Consider the following 14,362-nt stretch of genomic DNA (forward strand, 5'->3'; position numbering starts at 1 on the left):
ACGCTTAGATATGTATTGGTTTGTATACGAGCTTATAAATATTCCAACCTCTCCACTTGAACAGTTTTAAGCTACACTGACAAAGTCCCCACAGCCTGAAACTTTGCTAGAAAGTCAATAACCCTCGGTGGAAAGAGCAGAAATTAATTACTATCATCCAGCCACTGGTTTATTTTAGAAATTATAAATCACGTGTGTTTACTTTAGAGTCCACTCATTTATAAGCATGTGTTACAAAGGATTCAGTGACTTTCCCGTAACTAAACTGGAGCACTTCCCTGACCCAGAAATTTGTATTCCTTTCTAATTTGTTAATGTTGTTCTTCAGCTCAGGAGAAAGTGAGTGTGTCTGTGTGTGCGTGTGTGTGTGTCTCTACTTTTACAGGAAAGTTGTAGCAAAAATCCGACAAATATTACTGAAAACAACACGTGTCTGATGTACAGTGTAAAACTACTCGGGCTGAGAAACATCCTCCCATCACAGTCCCACATGACAACATCTGATGCTTCCTGCAGACATGTCTGTGTATTAGAACAGTGTAGACAAACTGAACTCCATAAACCAGTTGCTCATGGATTTCTTTTCCACCACATTAGATTTGACTTTTATTCATAATTATGTTTCCTCTGTTCGGGAAAATGCTTCCTTTTTCCCCCCCGCTCCACTAATGGGTTTCTTCTCCTGAATGGATGCCATTTAAATCTCTGCTTTATCATTCTGACAGGCAGCTGTCTTTTATCATTCTTCAACACACAAAAAAAAAAAGTGTGTTTTTGTGCGATTAGAGCTCCGACTGAGGATCCTTCTGAAGGCACGTTGATAATGCAGCACAATTAACTGAAGAAGCTTAATTTAAAACCATTTTAAAACCTTTTTTTCAGAGTTAGAAGCAGGTGTCTTTGTTTGCTTCTCACAATTTTAATCGAAGTGACGACCAGTTGTTAAAGGATGTTATTTCTTCATTCTTTGTTGATTACTGACAAATGTGGTTTTTACAAAATCTGAGCTAAATTAAAAAAGCAACAAAGCGAAAAACGGGGAAACTTCTCTCTGTAGGAAAGGAATCAGCTGACATCAGTAAAAAGCAAGACAGTAATTTCCCCATTTCTGTGATGCTAAGCACCTCTGCCAGGAGGCTTACTGTCAACATCTCCTCACACCAATAAGAAGTGGAGCAACTCAACATGTTAATTATTTATCGAGCAGCAACTGCAGACTTATAAAAATGCAACAGCGAGAGAGAAAATCGTCTCGCACTTTTAGAGGAGCAAAAAATGGATTTCGCGTGGCAGAGAAAATTAAACGTCTGATCTGGTGCCTGATAATCGACCAACATAAGAAAACATGGCTGTTGAGGTAATTAAGGCTTTGATTCGGGGGAACAGGAAGTGAACGATTAACATTAATTATCGAGAGATGAGCAGAAGCACAAGGCTTGAGACTCATTTGCACACAGGAAATGAAGAATCACTTACCTGTGGGCCTTTTTCTGAGCCGCCAGACGCCAGGTTGAAATGAACTGCAAGAACAGAAACAGAAATTAATCCTTTTAACTCAAACCATAAACCTTCTTTATTTACCTCAGGCGGGGTGACCTCCATAACTGCAAAGCTGCCGTGCACAGCGGAGAGAAAACAACCTGATTTATCTTCTAATTTATTACAAAATATGAAAAATAATAACTCAGAGCTTAATTCCTTCGCGCTGAGTGTAAGTTGGAACCTCTGAGAGCAGAGTTTGTAATTAGAGCGCTGAGAGCGTCCATCCAATCGCATTGTCATCGATTCCGAGGCAAGAAAATCTGCACCGAAAGATTCCCAGGATTTCAAATCAATACATCCCAAAACAGCAGCGTCGCTGAGAATGAATTTATACAGAGGTTTTCTATTGAATCAGGCCGCCCACACTGCAGCATCAGTCAGCTTTAAACCTGACTTTAATTAGGTGATACAACCGAGAAAGAGTTAAATTCCCTCTCCTGTCTTTGCTGTTGCGGCCATTAAAACCTGAAAGCAGCAGATTTGTTTTCCAGGAACAAGCAAGATGAAAGTGCTGCCGTCGAGCAAAATCTAATAAACAAGTAACATGCAAAAAAAAAAGTCCAATATGGTTGTGTGTAAATACTGTTTTTCACAAGATAGATACAACCTCTGTGACTTTGCTTTCATGACCCAATCTGAAGAAATTTGGTCAGGAGATTAACTCCATCTATTGCGAAGGAAGCCTCCTCTTAAATTATTCAAAGAGCCAAGTTAAGTTCAAAACACAGCTGTGTGTAAAGCCTGGAGTAATGCCACCAGTTCAGTGCAGAGTAATGAACCTAATTATTTCAGTCATGAAAGCACCAGAAAACAACAATGGATGCGAGCACTGTTTTCAAAACAGTCCAAGTCTTCCAGCCAAGCAGGAGAAAACATTGTTTTCGCACGTTCCTCACAGAGCGAGAGAGAGAGAGAGAGAGAGAGAGAGAGAGAGAGAGAGAGAGAGAGAGAGAGAGAGAGAGAGAGAGAGAGCGTCTTTTAAAGAGCAGAAAAACACCCAGATGAAAAGGCAGTGATTACACCTCAGGTCTTCAACTTCACTCAACGATGCACAGGCTTTTCAAAAGGGAGAAAGATCAGATCTCCATTTTTTTCTGTGTTGCCTGGCATTAAAAGCATCTTTTGTTTGTTGCTGCGAGCCGACACACTTCACTGCACTTTATAGTTAATAGAGTGTTTTTGTGATGAGGATTTCTGAGAGTGTGCCTCCAATAAGAGAAAGTAATATACGATATGGGGGGGGAAACAAGAAGGGGCTGCAGATGATCCTCGACTTGAGCCCTTTGAAATAATAAACCATAGAGAAACGTTTCTGCAACAATAGGTAAGCCCATCTAGATTTGAGGCAGATATTTAATTTTTCATTAACACTTAAATATTATTCATATGAAAAAATATCTTGTTATTATGGATAATTGAAGGACCTGATCGATATGGTTTGTGAAAGATACCCCCAAAAAAATTCTGATACCGATATCTCAACCAATATTAAAAGATATTTGGCAATGATTCTTCATGTTATCAAACCTTCCTGAGAATGACATGTAATTGAGGCTTGATATTTTACAGTTTAACCATAAACTTTATTATCCATAACTATGAATAAAAAGAAAACACATAAAGAACCAAACATATAAAATTACAAAATATGGAAACTAGTGCAGTATCTCTTCTAAACCTGCCTGTGTGGAATTGGCTGTTTGGTGATGCTGGTTGCAGCTTTTCTTTCTGAAACTGTAAAAGTTAAAGATATTCAAGGTTCTGCATTTCACTTCCTTTGGTGTGTAACAACACATCTGACACTTGCGAAGGTAATAAGATGAAAGGTTCTTAAGTTATGCGAGACACATGCAGACAGAACAAGATTTTAATTATTAAAGTTTTCATATCAGCAAACATATAAACACAGACACGGAGTCTTATCATATAAATCAGTTGGTCTTAGTCAAGCAAAACTTGTATGTCTGAGTGAGGGGACCTTTAACTAAAACTACCTTTAAAAAAAAGAACTGTAAAAAAAACTTTTTAAAACATCGATTACATATTTTTAATGGCAAGTTGGTGGCACTGATTTATAAACTGTCTCTATAAACCAACTCTCAGCCAACTGTCTTCCACAACATATGGCTCCTAAAGAGAGTAAAAACCTGTACTTGCTGATAAAAGAGCAAATAAAGACACTTAAATTGTACAATGAGGGAAAGATAACAGTAATTTGCATTGACACTGCCAACTTTTCCTCAGGCAGGAACAAAAAAAAAAAATCCAGCCGAACCGAATTATTATGTGGTCTATTATCGAGTGTCCTTGAATCCTAATGGCCACGTAAAGTTCACATACATAAAGTCCGATCCATCAAATCATGACCTCCGTGGAGCGAGCGGGGCGACCACGCCGTTATCCAGCATCCCAGGTTTTTATGTCAGTATTAAAAATGCAACATTTGGCACGAAATGAAGCTTCCTACAGGAATACGTTCACAATGCATTCTGCTACGTTTTTCATGGCTCGCCCCGGAGAGGGAGAGGCGGTGGGGTGGGGGGGTGTCGGGGACTCTCATACACACATAATGTCATGAGGGCTGATGGGAGCAGCTCCATCGCAGCGCAGCGCTTCCTCAACCTGCATAATCAAGTCTGTTGTTTCCGAGAATGTTTTCAAATCGAGTGGCAGCGACGGGAACTTGCTGGCTTGGACTTGTCTGGAGGTCTCCGCGCTGAAAGCTCTGATTTGGTTGAATCCTTTTCAACAAGCCGCTCAATACACAACGTTATTGACATAAAAGCAGATGTCTGATGCAATTAGATGAGGAAATGGAAAGCTGAGGGGAATCAGGTTGGTATGAGTGCATCTTAAGCTGCTTTCGTGCAAGAACTACATAGATTCTCCACAAGAGTTGTATGTGTGAACGCAAATGTCCGTGTGACAGCCTCCAGAGTTTCTGCCGATTTTTTCCACCTGCCCCCCCCAAGTATAAAGTCTGCAGAAAGTCGATGTAAGCGCACATGCGAGTGAGAGAGGGGGTTGATGACGCTTCTAACACACGACAGACATGAAAATAGAAAAGATGAAAATGTCAAGAGAGTTTGTTGTGATGAGACCCGACGCTGGTGTTGATGCGCCGTAAGCAATAGCACGTGAGCTCTGCAGCGGAATTAATACGTTACTTCCTGCCTCTGCCTGCTGCACCACCCCTCACCTGAATCCTGCAGATTACGTGTTGCTGTTGTGAACGTGTCTGAGCAGAGAATCTCCCGCTGCATTGTTCAAATGTGCGAAACTGCAGAGAAAGTCCGAACCCAAATCTCCGGATTTCCTCCTCAGGACATAAACAGCCTGAAAACAGCTTTAGGGCATCTCTGCAGAAACTCGAGAATCTGGCAACAGTGAATATATGTATATCAAGTACATACTCGACAGCTGTTCTTCTTTCTAAATAACTCCTCTTATAGAACCTCGCAGAGGGAGAAGGGGAAATGGAGACACTACATTAAAGTACTTTGAAGTTACAAAACCACATTATCAAAGACGGCTGTGCAGGTGCATTATATCGACTTGAATGCTAATTAGCAGTCAGGGTGAGATTTAAAAGAGCTCTGATAATTACCACGTCTATGTGGAATATTAAAGGCAAAATGTGACAACTGAAGGCTTCCAAAGAGGCTGAAGGCCAGACTACTTCGGCAGCGCTCCTGAAAAACACGATTTATTTAATCTGGCAAAGACAATAAAACATGAAATTGTGTGATCGCTGCTCAACGCTGATATTCGTGGCCCGGGCTGCCATCCAGAAACCACCTCTGAGACCACATCCACCCCCAAGCTGAGGGCCTTTCAACCTGGATCCAGCTCTTAACAAACCCCCTTCAAAAAAAAACAGTGACAGCCGCTCCCAGCACTCGAGTTCACACAAGAACACTAACTGTGAAACTAAATGACGTAGAGTGGATGGTGAAGACAGCGAGACATGGAGCAAATCAAAACCACAGATGAAAGGTACGTGAATATTCTACTGAAATCCACAGGCGGTGATTTTATTTTTTGGAGAGTGCTCATTCACTTCAGCACACACCCAGTGCTGACTGATGGTATGTGCGTGAAGAGCCCAGTATATCTAGGGATTATGTTCATATGGGATTATTCTGCACCTTTAGGTGTTCAGTGCCAATGCAGGAAGCACTTCGTCCTACATGTAGTGCGGCAGAGAGGATACTGCTGAGGTCAGAATTACGTATGGGCATTAATTACAACCATAGAGTGTATAAAAATAGACGTAAACCTGTATTATCTCCAATAACCAGCAGGGGGCAACTCCACTGGTTACAAAAATATGTCTGTTTATATTTAAGTCTGAGAAAATAACTGTACTTCTACACTTTATAAAAATCAGAAGACATTTTCCTGCGCAGTTTATCGTCTAAATCGCAAGTTTAAGGTTGTCTTCAATAGCTTTAAGCTTTGGGGCTTGTGATTGGCAGCTAGTACGGTCCAATGGGTGCAAGTCACATCTTTAAGCGCTCGGTCAGGCTCCACCCCCCCACTCCACCAAATATGGTTAATTATGGTCTCAGAAAAACCAAGATGATGCTGGATGACGCCAAACTCAAGACTGAAAGCGGCAGCTCGCAAACCAATGAGCATCATGATGGGTTGACACTTGATTCCAACTTCAGAGCACTAGAGGAGCATTTGCAATCAGGCACAAATCTTTATTCTGACCACATATCTAACTTTAACAATGCTGTGCAAGAAAGACTTCAAAAACGCAGACATTGGACGAAAACACACATTGACACTGTTCTGAGGTTCTGCAGAATTGTTCTATTTGAACAATCTTGTCTGGCGACAGGGTTCAATTCCCGTGAAAATGTGACGGCTCAGAGTGGGACTGATCTGAAAAACGTATCAAGCGCTCCACTTCTTTCTGTTAAGACCCCTCTCAGTTTTATTCTCCGCCGTGTGTTCAAGGAATAGAGTCGTAAAACATTTTGAACTTAGAAAATTGAAAAACTAAAGGACTTTTAATGGGGGGTAAGAAATATACACTGTGAGAACACAGGCAGCAAACGCTATTATGATAAAAGAAGCTCCTCAAAGGACTGGCACAGATGGCACAGTTTCTGCTGCACATACAGTTGTAATAATGCACTTGTGTGTATTTGTGAAAGCTGCTCTGCAAACTGTTCGGCATCCACAAGGCTCAGGCTTCATATGGCTTTGTGTCATATTAAATCTAAACTTTTTTATTCCCACTCAAGCACTGCCGGCAGCCACTTACATCCCAAACCGGCAACTCCTCACTTAGTTTGAGCGTCTGGCTGGAGCTCCCTCTTGATACCAACAGGTTTTTTAACTTATACTTATACACTACTGACACTTGGTCTGTGCAGCGTCCTGTTGATCTTAAGATTAATTTACTGCGTTAATGCTGTAATTTAAATAATCTGAAATGACATTATCTGTATTTGAGCTCAAGCACATAGACAAACAGTCCCCAACAACAACAAATGCAAATCTATTTTATATAATAAAAGCAAACAAACAGACTGTTTTCAGACAAACTACATTTGTGAACCACATATCCGCCTTTAAAAGTAGACCTTGTGGAGCTTCCACATGTGGCACCATTGAAATGCAGCCTGTGTGGACGGGAGCGCTGCAGCCTCAAACCTGCGAGGTGCTGCCCCTCATCCCAACTGGGCCACAGCGAGCCGTGCACGGCGCTCCACTGCACATCGGAAATGACAGTCTGCTGAAGCCTCACGGACGACATCATTGAAAAACAGCAGCGGTGGCAGCCTAATGCCACACTACTGGACACTCTCCATACCTCGGTGGTGCCTTGATGTTAGGGCGCATGAATATTACATCCAGGCGGAGCGGACAAGAAGCCTTGTCAGAGTCTGATGCCCGACTAAACGAGCTTGACTTGGTGCCAAACACACAAACACAGCTTCGGCTTGTGCACATAAAACATGGTGGGTTGCAGCAGTGACCGTGGCTCCTCGTAACTCCTCGTGCACTACACACGACAACATATCTAACATATCCACAATCTTGAAATGCCATTCTTACTTTATGCTTAAGCTTAAAGGCAACATTTCACCCATATCTAGTTATTAAAGACAGAATAAAAAGAGACATGCTGCAGTTTTTTAAAATGGAATACGGAATTAACGGTGACAGGTGATGCTGAATGATACTAAACATGTTGAAAGTTAAATAAGAGACGCGAATTCGAGAAAAAGCTAAAAAAAAATTCACATGCAGGAGATGAAGGCAGAAAACATAAATTAGGAGGAGGTTGAGAAATGATTGGTTATATCCAATCAAAAATTAAATGTGTTTGTAGAAATTCCTTGCAGCATTGACATTCACTTCCTGTTTTATTTACCCGAACAGATATTACACTTTCAGGCAGCACTGGGATTCCTGCAGATCCTCACATATTTTTCTTTTTTCTGAATATATATTGCACTCCTACACTGTGACAATTTCCAGCCCTCACAAAGCAGGCAGGCTCTCCTGCACTCAGCATTTATCTCATTCTGTTCGGGTGGGCATCCATGTGGTACAATGCTAGATTGGTCACTCAGTGCAATTTCCTGCACAGCTGCAGCCATGCACTGAGAGCTGCACGGCACAGAATGGATAGGACACAGCACTGACTGTATTCTGTTTGCAGAAACACATGCATGGACATACAGTGTGCACGTTTTTGTGCTTAATTCTGACAGATGAATCTCTGCATGCAGGGATGGGTGGTTTCCACATGCTGGAATTAAAAGCACCTGGAATATTTGACATGTTGATTCACTTTGAGTCAAAGTTTGGAATGTAAAAAAATCTAATTTATCCACAAATCTGAGTGCAAATCTCTGCTAAAAGTGCATGAACACTCTTTCACGTGGCTGCTGAGACTGTGGGTTTGCCTCGTCACCCTTAATGGCAGCAAGAAGAGGAATCAATCCCTCATGGATCACGTAACTTTGTGCAGCTGAACGTGCAGGAGCAGCCCGACAGAGAGGAGGGAGACTCGGTGGAGGAGCTTTACAGGAGCTGCAGCCCGAGGCGCATTCATCCTCGGGGCTTCGACTTGACTCCCACCGGCGCAGCGTCGATGTGTCAGGAAGCAGCAGCAGCTGCTTTGACGCGAGCGGAGGAAGGAGGGAGAGAGAAAGAGAGAGAGAGAGAGAGAGAGAGAGAGAGAGAGAAAGAACCATTTTGGAGAGAAAAACGCCTCCATTGCAAAGATCTGGGTCTTTCCCACGCGTCCCTGTCACTAAATCCTGTGCGTAAAACTTCCAGTGGTTTGTCGACATTAAGCCACATGGTTCGTGCCGATCGCCTTTCAACTCCTCAGGAAGTTGAGGCGGATCATGGCTCCTCACTTCTTCTTCTTCCTCCTCCTCTTCCTCTCTCTCAAAGCTCGTCTTCCCTGTTTCTGGAGAAAAAAGGGGGGAGAGAAATCTGCGCGTCTCGTGCAAACACACACACACACGCGGACAGGACTGAAGTGTTCGTCCCTCGCAGCTGCCTCCGAGGCTCCCGACGCGAGGATTAGAAAGTAAAGTGAGCACTTACAGGCGGAGAGGAGGACCAGGCAGCCCGCTGCCACTTTGGAGCCGCTCCGAGGTTTGTTCCACAGCATCCTGGGAGAGTCCTGTCCGCGCTGGAGGAGGAAGAACAAGATCCCGGCGCATGAGCTTTCTGACAGGGCAACAATCAGAGAACACACAGCAGCAGGAGGAGCAGGAGCAGCAGCAGCACCGGGGCTTTTCCTTCTCTCAGTTTCACGGGGAGTGGGTTTTGTGCGGTGGAAGGAGGACTCCCCCACTTTCTGTGCGAGGCGCAGGGACGCGCTCTGCTGGCGGGATGAGTTCACTGAGGCAGCCCCGGCGCATGGTGGGAAATAAATACGGTTCACTGTTGCCTTCACGTGCCCCCGAGGAACTCCTACATATCCACACGTACTCTGATAGGATCTCAACTATAGCGGTTCATCTGTGAAGGAAATAATGACACATACAAAAATGTTTTATTTTGAATTAAAAAAATTCAAGCTGTTAAAGGGATAGTTCACCCAAAAATTTAAATTCACTCATTACTCAACCTTATGCTGATGGAGGGGTGGGTGAACACTTTTGGAGTCTCAGGGGTAAACAGCATTGCAGCCAAATCCAATTCAATTGAAGTAAATGGTGACGACTTCTTCAAACGTAGAAATAACTACAGAAAAAACACATAACATGCCTCCATACTGCTCCTGTGGTGTCGTGCAAGTGTCCGTATACCCCGATATTCAAATTCGACATGAAATGGCGTCATTTACACCATGTGTTTAGTCTAAATGTCCTCTGATATCCTTCTCCTAGTTACTGCAGCTATCGCCAGTTCTCGCAATACTCACATGTCCTTGCAACAAACTCCAAAAGTGTTTTGTGGACTCAAACACTTCATCCCTCCATCGGCATAGTGGTGAGTAGATAATGAGTGAATTTTCATTTTTTTGGTGAACTATCACTTGAAGTTCGTTCAGAAGTGAGTCATAGGAGGGACTGGTGGGTGAAGTAGATTATCCAGAACATGTCTTGCTTCATCCAGCGAAAGTCCAAGATTCAAACCTATTTAAATTCTATATTGATGTTAACCGGAGCAAGGCAACACATCTTCACAGGAATCGGCAAATGTTTGGCCTGCTGCTTGGCCTCCTGTTTGGTCTATTTATCTAATTAGGTGCAAATCAATAATTGCTAATCAATAGTTGCCCCCCCCCCCACCAAAATGAAGCCCTTGATGGGGGTGATCTATGTGCCTTTAACAGACAAAGACAAGCAGTGGTCCAGGGATGAGCTTTGAAGAGGAAGACCGTCCGTTTTCCACCTTTTAAGTTTGAACCTGGAGAAGACTTGGATGGGGTCGAACCGCCCTCGTCATGTTGCAAGCATAACCCCCGACCTGAGCCTCCAAAACAAAACCTCCCATACAGCCTGGCATCTCAGGAAGGAATCTGATGTCTGTAAAATCCTGAACCTTAAAGGATGTTTTTTTCACAGAGAAAACGAATGTGTTGCAAACTGAATGAATCAAACATGGCTCTGTTCCTTGTAGGTCTCCCACTGGTCTCTGGATTTAGAATTGGGGATGCAGGCGTCATAAATGTCATGAAGAAAACTTGTTTTTTCTTGAGAAGCGTCATGTTAACACGTCTGTAGTGGAAAAGGTCATGACAAAGTGCAGAGCCGGTGCATGGTCGAGTTTTAATGACTTAACTTCACAGTCTTCCAGTTCGACTCCTGCTCAGCTGGTTGCTATAGTCGCACTTGCAGAAGCAACAAGGGGCAATTGATCAAAACTTTCTTTGTTTTTTCTTGCTTTGTCAATTTTGTTTTTTCTAACCAAAGCTTGATTACGCCCACACTGACGAGTGACTTCACTATGTGGCTCAGTGGCGTCAGTCTGAGGAGATGACACCTTTATCATTGTTATTAGACACAGAGATTAGTCACATCATTGGCTTCCAGCAGAACTTCAACTTGAGTGGGAGTTTAATAAGCCTCAGTAATTGGAATCACCTCTGTGGGTTTGCCGGGCTTGTAAATATGCTTATTTACTAGTTTCATTACCGAGATACTGTGTTTGTTCTCTTTTGTTGTATTTTCACCTCAAAACCACACACACACACACACGACTGCATCATGACATGGGAATTTATATTTACCACTTGTGTTTTCTTGCTGCAGATGTGTGAAGAGTAAGAGTCAGGATAAAAGAAAGATTGTGTTTCTTTCAGAGATTTGCTGAGTTTTGAAAATCATAATGGTTTTTTTTTTTGCTGAAGGTTGTAAAGAGCTGAATAATCCAACAGAGAAAAGAGAAGTGTCTCAGCTCTGTCTGAAACTGACATGATTTAGCATCTAAATTAAGAGGATTGTTCAGTCCTGCACTTCACTGTGGCTCAGGAGGAAGAGCGGGACGACCACGGACCAGAAGGTCGGTGGAAGGCCGACTACAATTTGCATGACCAAGTGTCCTCAGGCAAGACACTGAACCCAAAATTACATATTTAATATGAAAAAACTTTATATAGAAGTGCTGTATGAATGTGTGTGAAAAGCAGTGTATATATATAAAATCTACCCAGTTTTACTTTATTTTGTATTTTTGTACCTGAATAATCAAAAGCAACAGTGTGGATTTGGATGCTTTACTTACTCCAATCTACTTTAAACACATTTATATCTGAAAATTAGTCTAATTCTGTTTATATATATTCCCAATAGAGTATAATTAACTTGAGTTGTTGACAACCTTTGTGTTATGAGGCCCACAGTTTTTGGCAGAATGGGTGCTCGACTTTCACAGCAGCATAATCGTATATCTTCAGTTGTAGAAACCGTATTTCCGACATCCAGTGAAGGCAGCGTTCCTCCAGGTGAACTTTGATCAGTGCACATATGTGACAGTGAACACGTCTTTCTCCCAGAGCTAAAAACAGCAAAACCAACAGAGCGTCCCCCTGAATGTTTGTCTCCACTGACAGTAAATGAAAGAGCACGTTTGTGGACAGTGGCTGTTATTTGATTCTACGGAGGAACAGTCACATTTACTTCCGGAAGCAACGTGTCTCCAGTTCACTGTCACTGAAGCAGCTGCATGTTTTTGTCTAATGAAATTCTCGGCTCTGTGTTTTTTTATTTCTTGTTTGGAGAGTTTAACATGAGCTGAAATATTGAAAATCTCCAGAGGACTGTATGAACACGATCATATTTCATCCTCTGAGGGAAAGATCCCAGTGGGTTTCACTTCAGCCTGGTTGGAACCAAAACACACGGACCTGTGAAGAGCTGCGACCTATAATTAAGAGTTTCCACCCCGACAATTTCTGACTTCCACTTCCTAAATTACAGTTTCCCTTTTCCCTCTGTAAGTGCTTAAATACACAGGAACATTTCTGAATAATTCAGAGCTTCTGCCGCTGTGAGGATAATTAGTTTATAGAGGCTAATATTTGCTGAGATTAAAAAAACAAACATGAGTAGAACCTGCCTTTGGTTACTGTTATCGTTTGTTAACATTAAATTGCTCTCACACACCCTCAGGAAGGGGAGCACTGCACTGTGTGTGTCTGTGAATGTCTGTGTGTGTGCGTGTGTGTGTATAAAAGATGATAAATTGTAGCTTTTCAAGATCTCCCTGGGTATGATTTCAATGAATGGAAGCCCAACTAAATATTAATAACATTGTGAGAATACTTGATCGACTGAGTCAAACTGCATTCACGCACAGTTCAATACACCTCATCTTGTTTTGTCACACTTTATTTTGCTTGCACAAACATGACTGTGTACCTCTATTCCCTCTATTCTTCACTGTCACATGTTCCAAAATGTTACTGACGCCACATTTTAGTATTCACGCTGATTAGCTGCAGGGAGAGTCTCTGTTTTCTCGATTGTAGCCTCAACAGGCAATTTATATTGTGGTAAAATCCATGATACATTATTACATCTCCCAATTTGTTAAATCCATGAAGGTTATGAAGAAGTCCTACAGCTTTACTTTAAACTCTGATGTGTCAGATGATATAGTTTGTAAAATGTATGTGTGAGGAAATTGAAAGTATGCAGGCTTCTATTGATAATATCTTGAATGCGACAAGATCAGATGAAACATTCATTACAGAGATAATTCCTCATATCTCCAATATAAAGAAATAAATTATGTAAATTAGAGCCTTTATCACTAAAATTGTAATAATCATATTTTCAGCATCAGGCAGTTTGCTCTGTGAGATTATATTCTCTGTGCAACAGCCAGTAGTTAGTCTTAAAATGATATAACAAACTTTCTGGCTCCAACTGAAGAGTTCAATATTAAACCCTGAAGCCTTTTAGTTCTGTTTTACCCTCAACCAGCAAATTACATGTCATATTCATGCATTTTAAGCTTTTGGTGTAAAATTTATCACCCATGCATCTGATTTAAGACGTCTTGAATAGGGACAGAAAGGGTTGAATGATGTGATGTGGAATGATATGAGAAAAGCAAGAAATGCAGAGTGATAAATGTGATATTACTGCAGGAACTTGGCTTCATGGTGTAATATTCATTCGCCATTTGGTGAGACCGGGCTGAAATGTCTGGCTCTTCAAATGAACGCTAAATTCTCCAGTTTGACGCTTGCTTTGTCTGTCGTCTGTTTGGTGCCAAGCAGGTAGAGTACAGTCTGTTTTTATAGCTTTTTAGCTAAAGACAAATCTGTCTGCTTAAAGTTGAGGCCAACAAACCAAAAACAATGAGCAAACAGATTCAGAGTCACACCACTTCATCTATGAGGGACCTCTCTCACATGCAAGTTGTAACACAATCCATTGTTAGTATAAAACTATTGTATATAGCTGCATTAAGGCTGCATTAGTTTAAAGGTTCAGTGTGTAGGATTAAGTGACCTCTAGTGGTGAAGTTGCATGTTGCAGCTGAACACCCCTCACCTCACCCCTTCCAAACATGAAAGAGAACCTGTGGTAGCCTTCAGTTCTCATAAAAACTCAAAGATGTTTAGTTTGTCCAGTTTGGGCTACTGTAAAAAACATGGCGGCCTCCGTAGAGAGGACCCACTCCTGATGTAAATATAAAGTATTTAAATATAAAGGGACCATTCTAGGGTGAAGAAAACAACAATTCGTACAATTTAGATGAAACACACTAGTGAAAACATCACTAGGATTATTTTATATAAAATTTCTGCCAATAGATCCCTTTCACCTAAATCTTACACACTGAACCTTTAAGTATTAGACTCGATCATATTAGAGAA

At 41.8% G+C, this 14,362-nt stretch overlaps 1 protein-coding gene across 1 annotated transcript in view; it reads right to left on the minus strand.

Moving 5' to 3' along the window:
- The window catches only part of b3glcta (beta 3-glucosyltransferase a), a 52,933-nt gene extending 43,496 nt beyond the window's left edge, over positions 1-9,437 (minus strand). Inside the window, exons 1-2 of the mRNA XM_035154433.1 lie at positions 9,127-9,437; positions 1,477-1,520 (exon numbers count right to left, since the gene is read on the minus strand). Coding sequence (XP_035010324.1) covers positions 1,477-1,520; positions 9,127-9,193 — 111 coding nt within the window. The 5' untranslated portion in view covers positions 9,194-9,437. The remainder of the gene's footprint in view (positions 1-1,476; positions 1,521-9,126) is intronic.
- Between the last annotated feature and the right edge of the window lie 4,925 nt (positions 9,438-14,362).

Source organism: Hippoglossus stenolepis, chromosome 4, assembly GCF_022539355.2.
Source record: "Hippoglossus stenolepis isolate QCI-W04-F060 chromosome 4, HSTE1.2, whole genome shotgun sequence".
In the NCBI taxonomy this organism is placed as follows: domain Eukaryota; kingdom Metazoa; phylum Chordata; class Actinopteri; order Pleuronectiformes; family Pleuronectidae; genus Hippoglossus; species Hippoglossus stenolepis.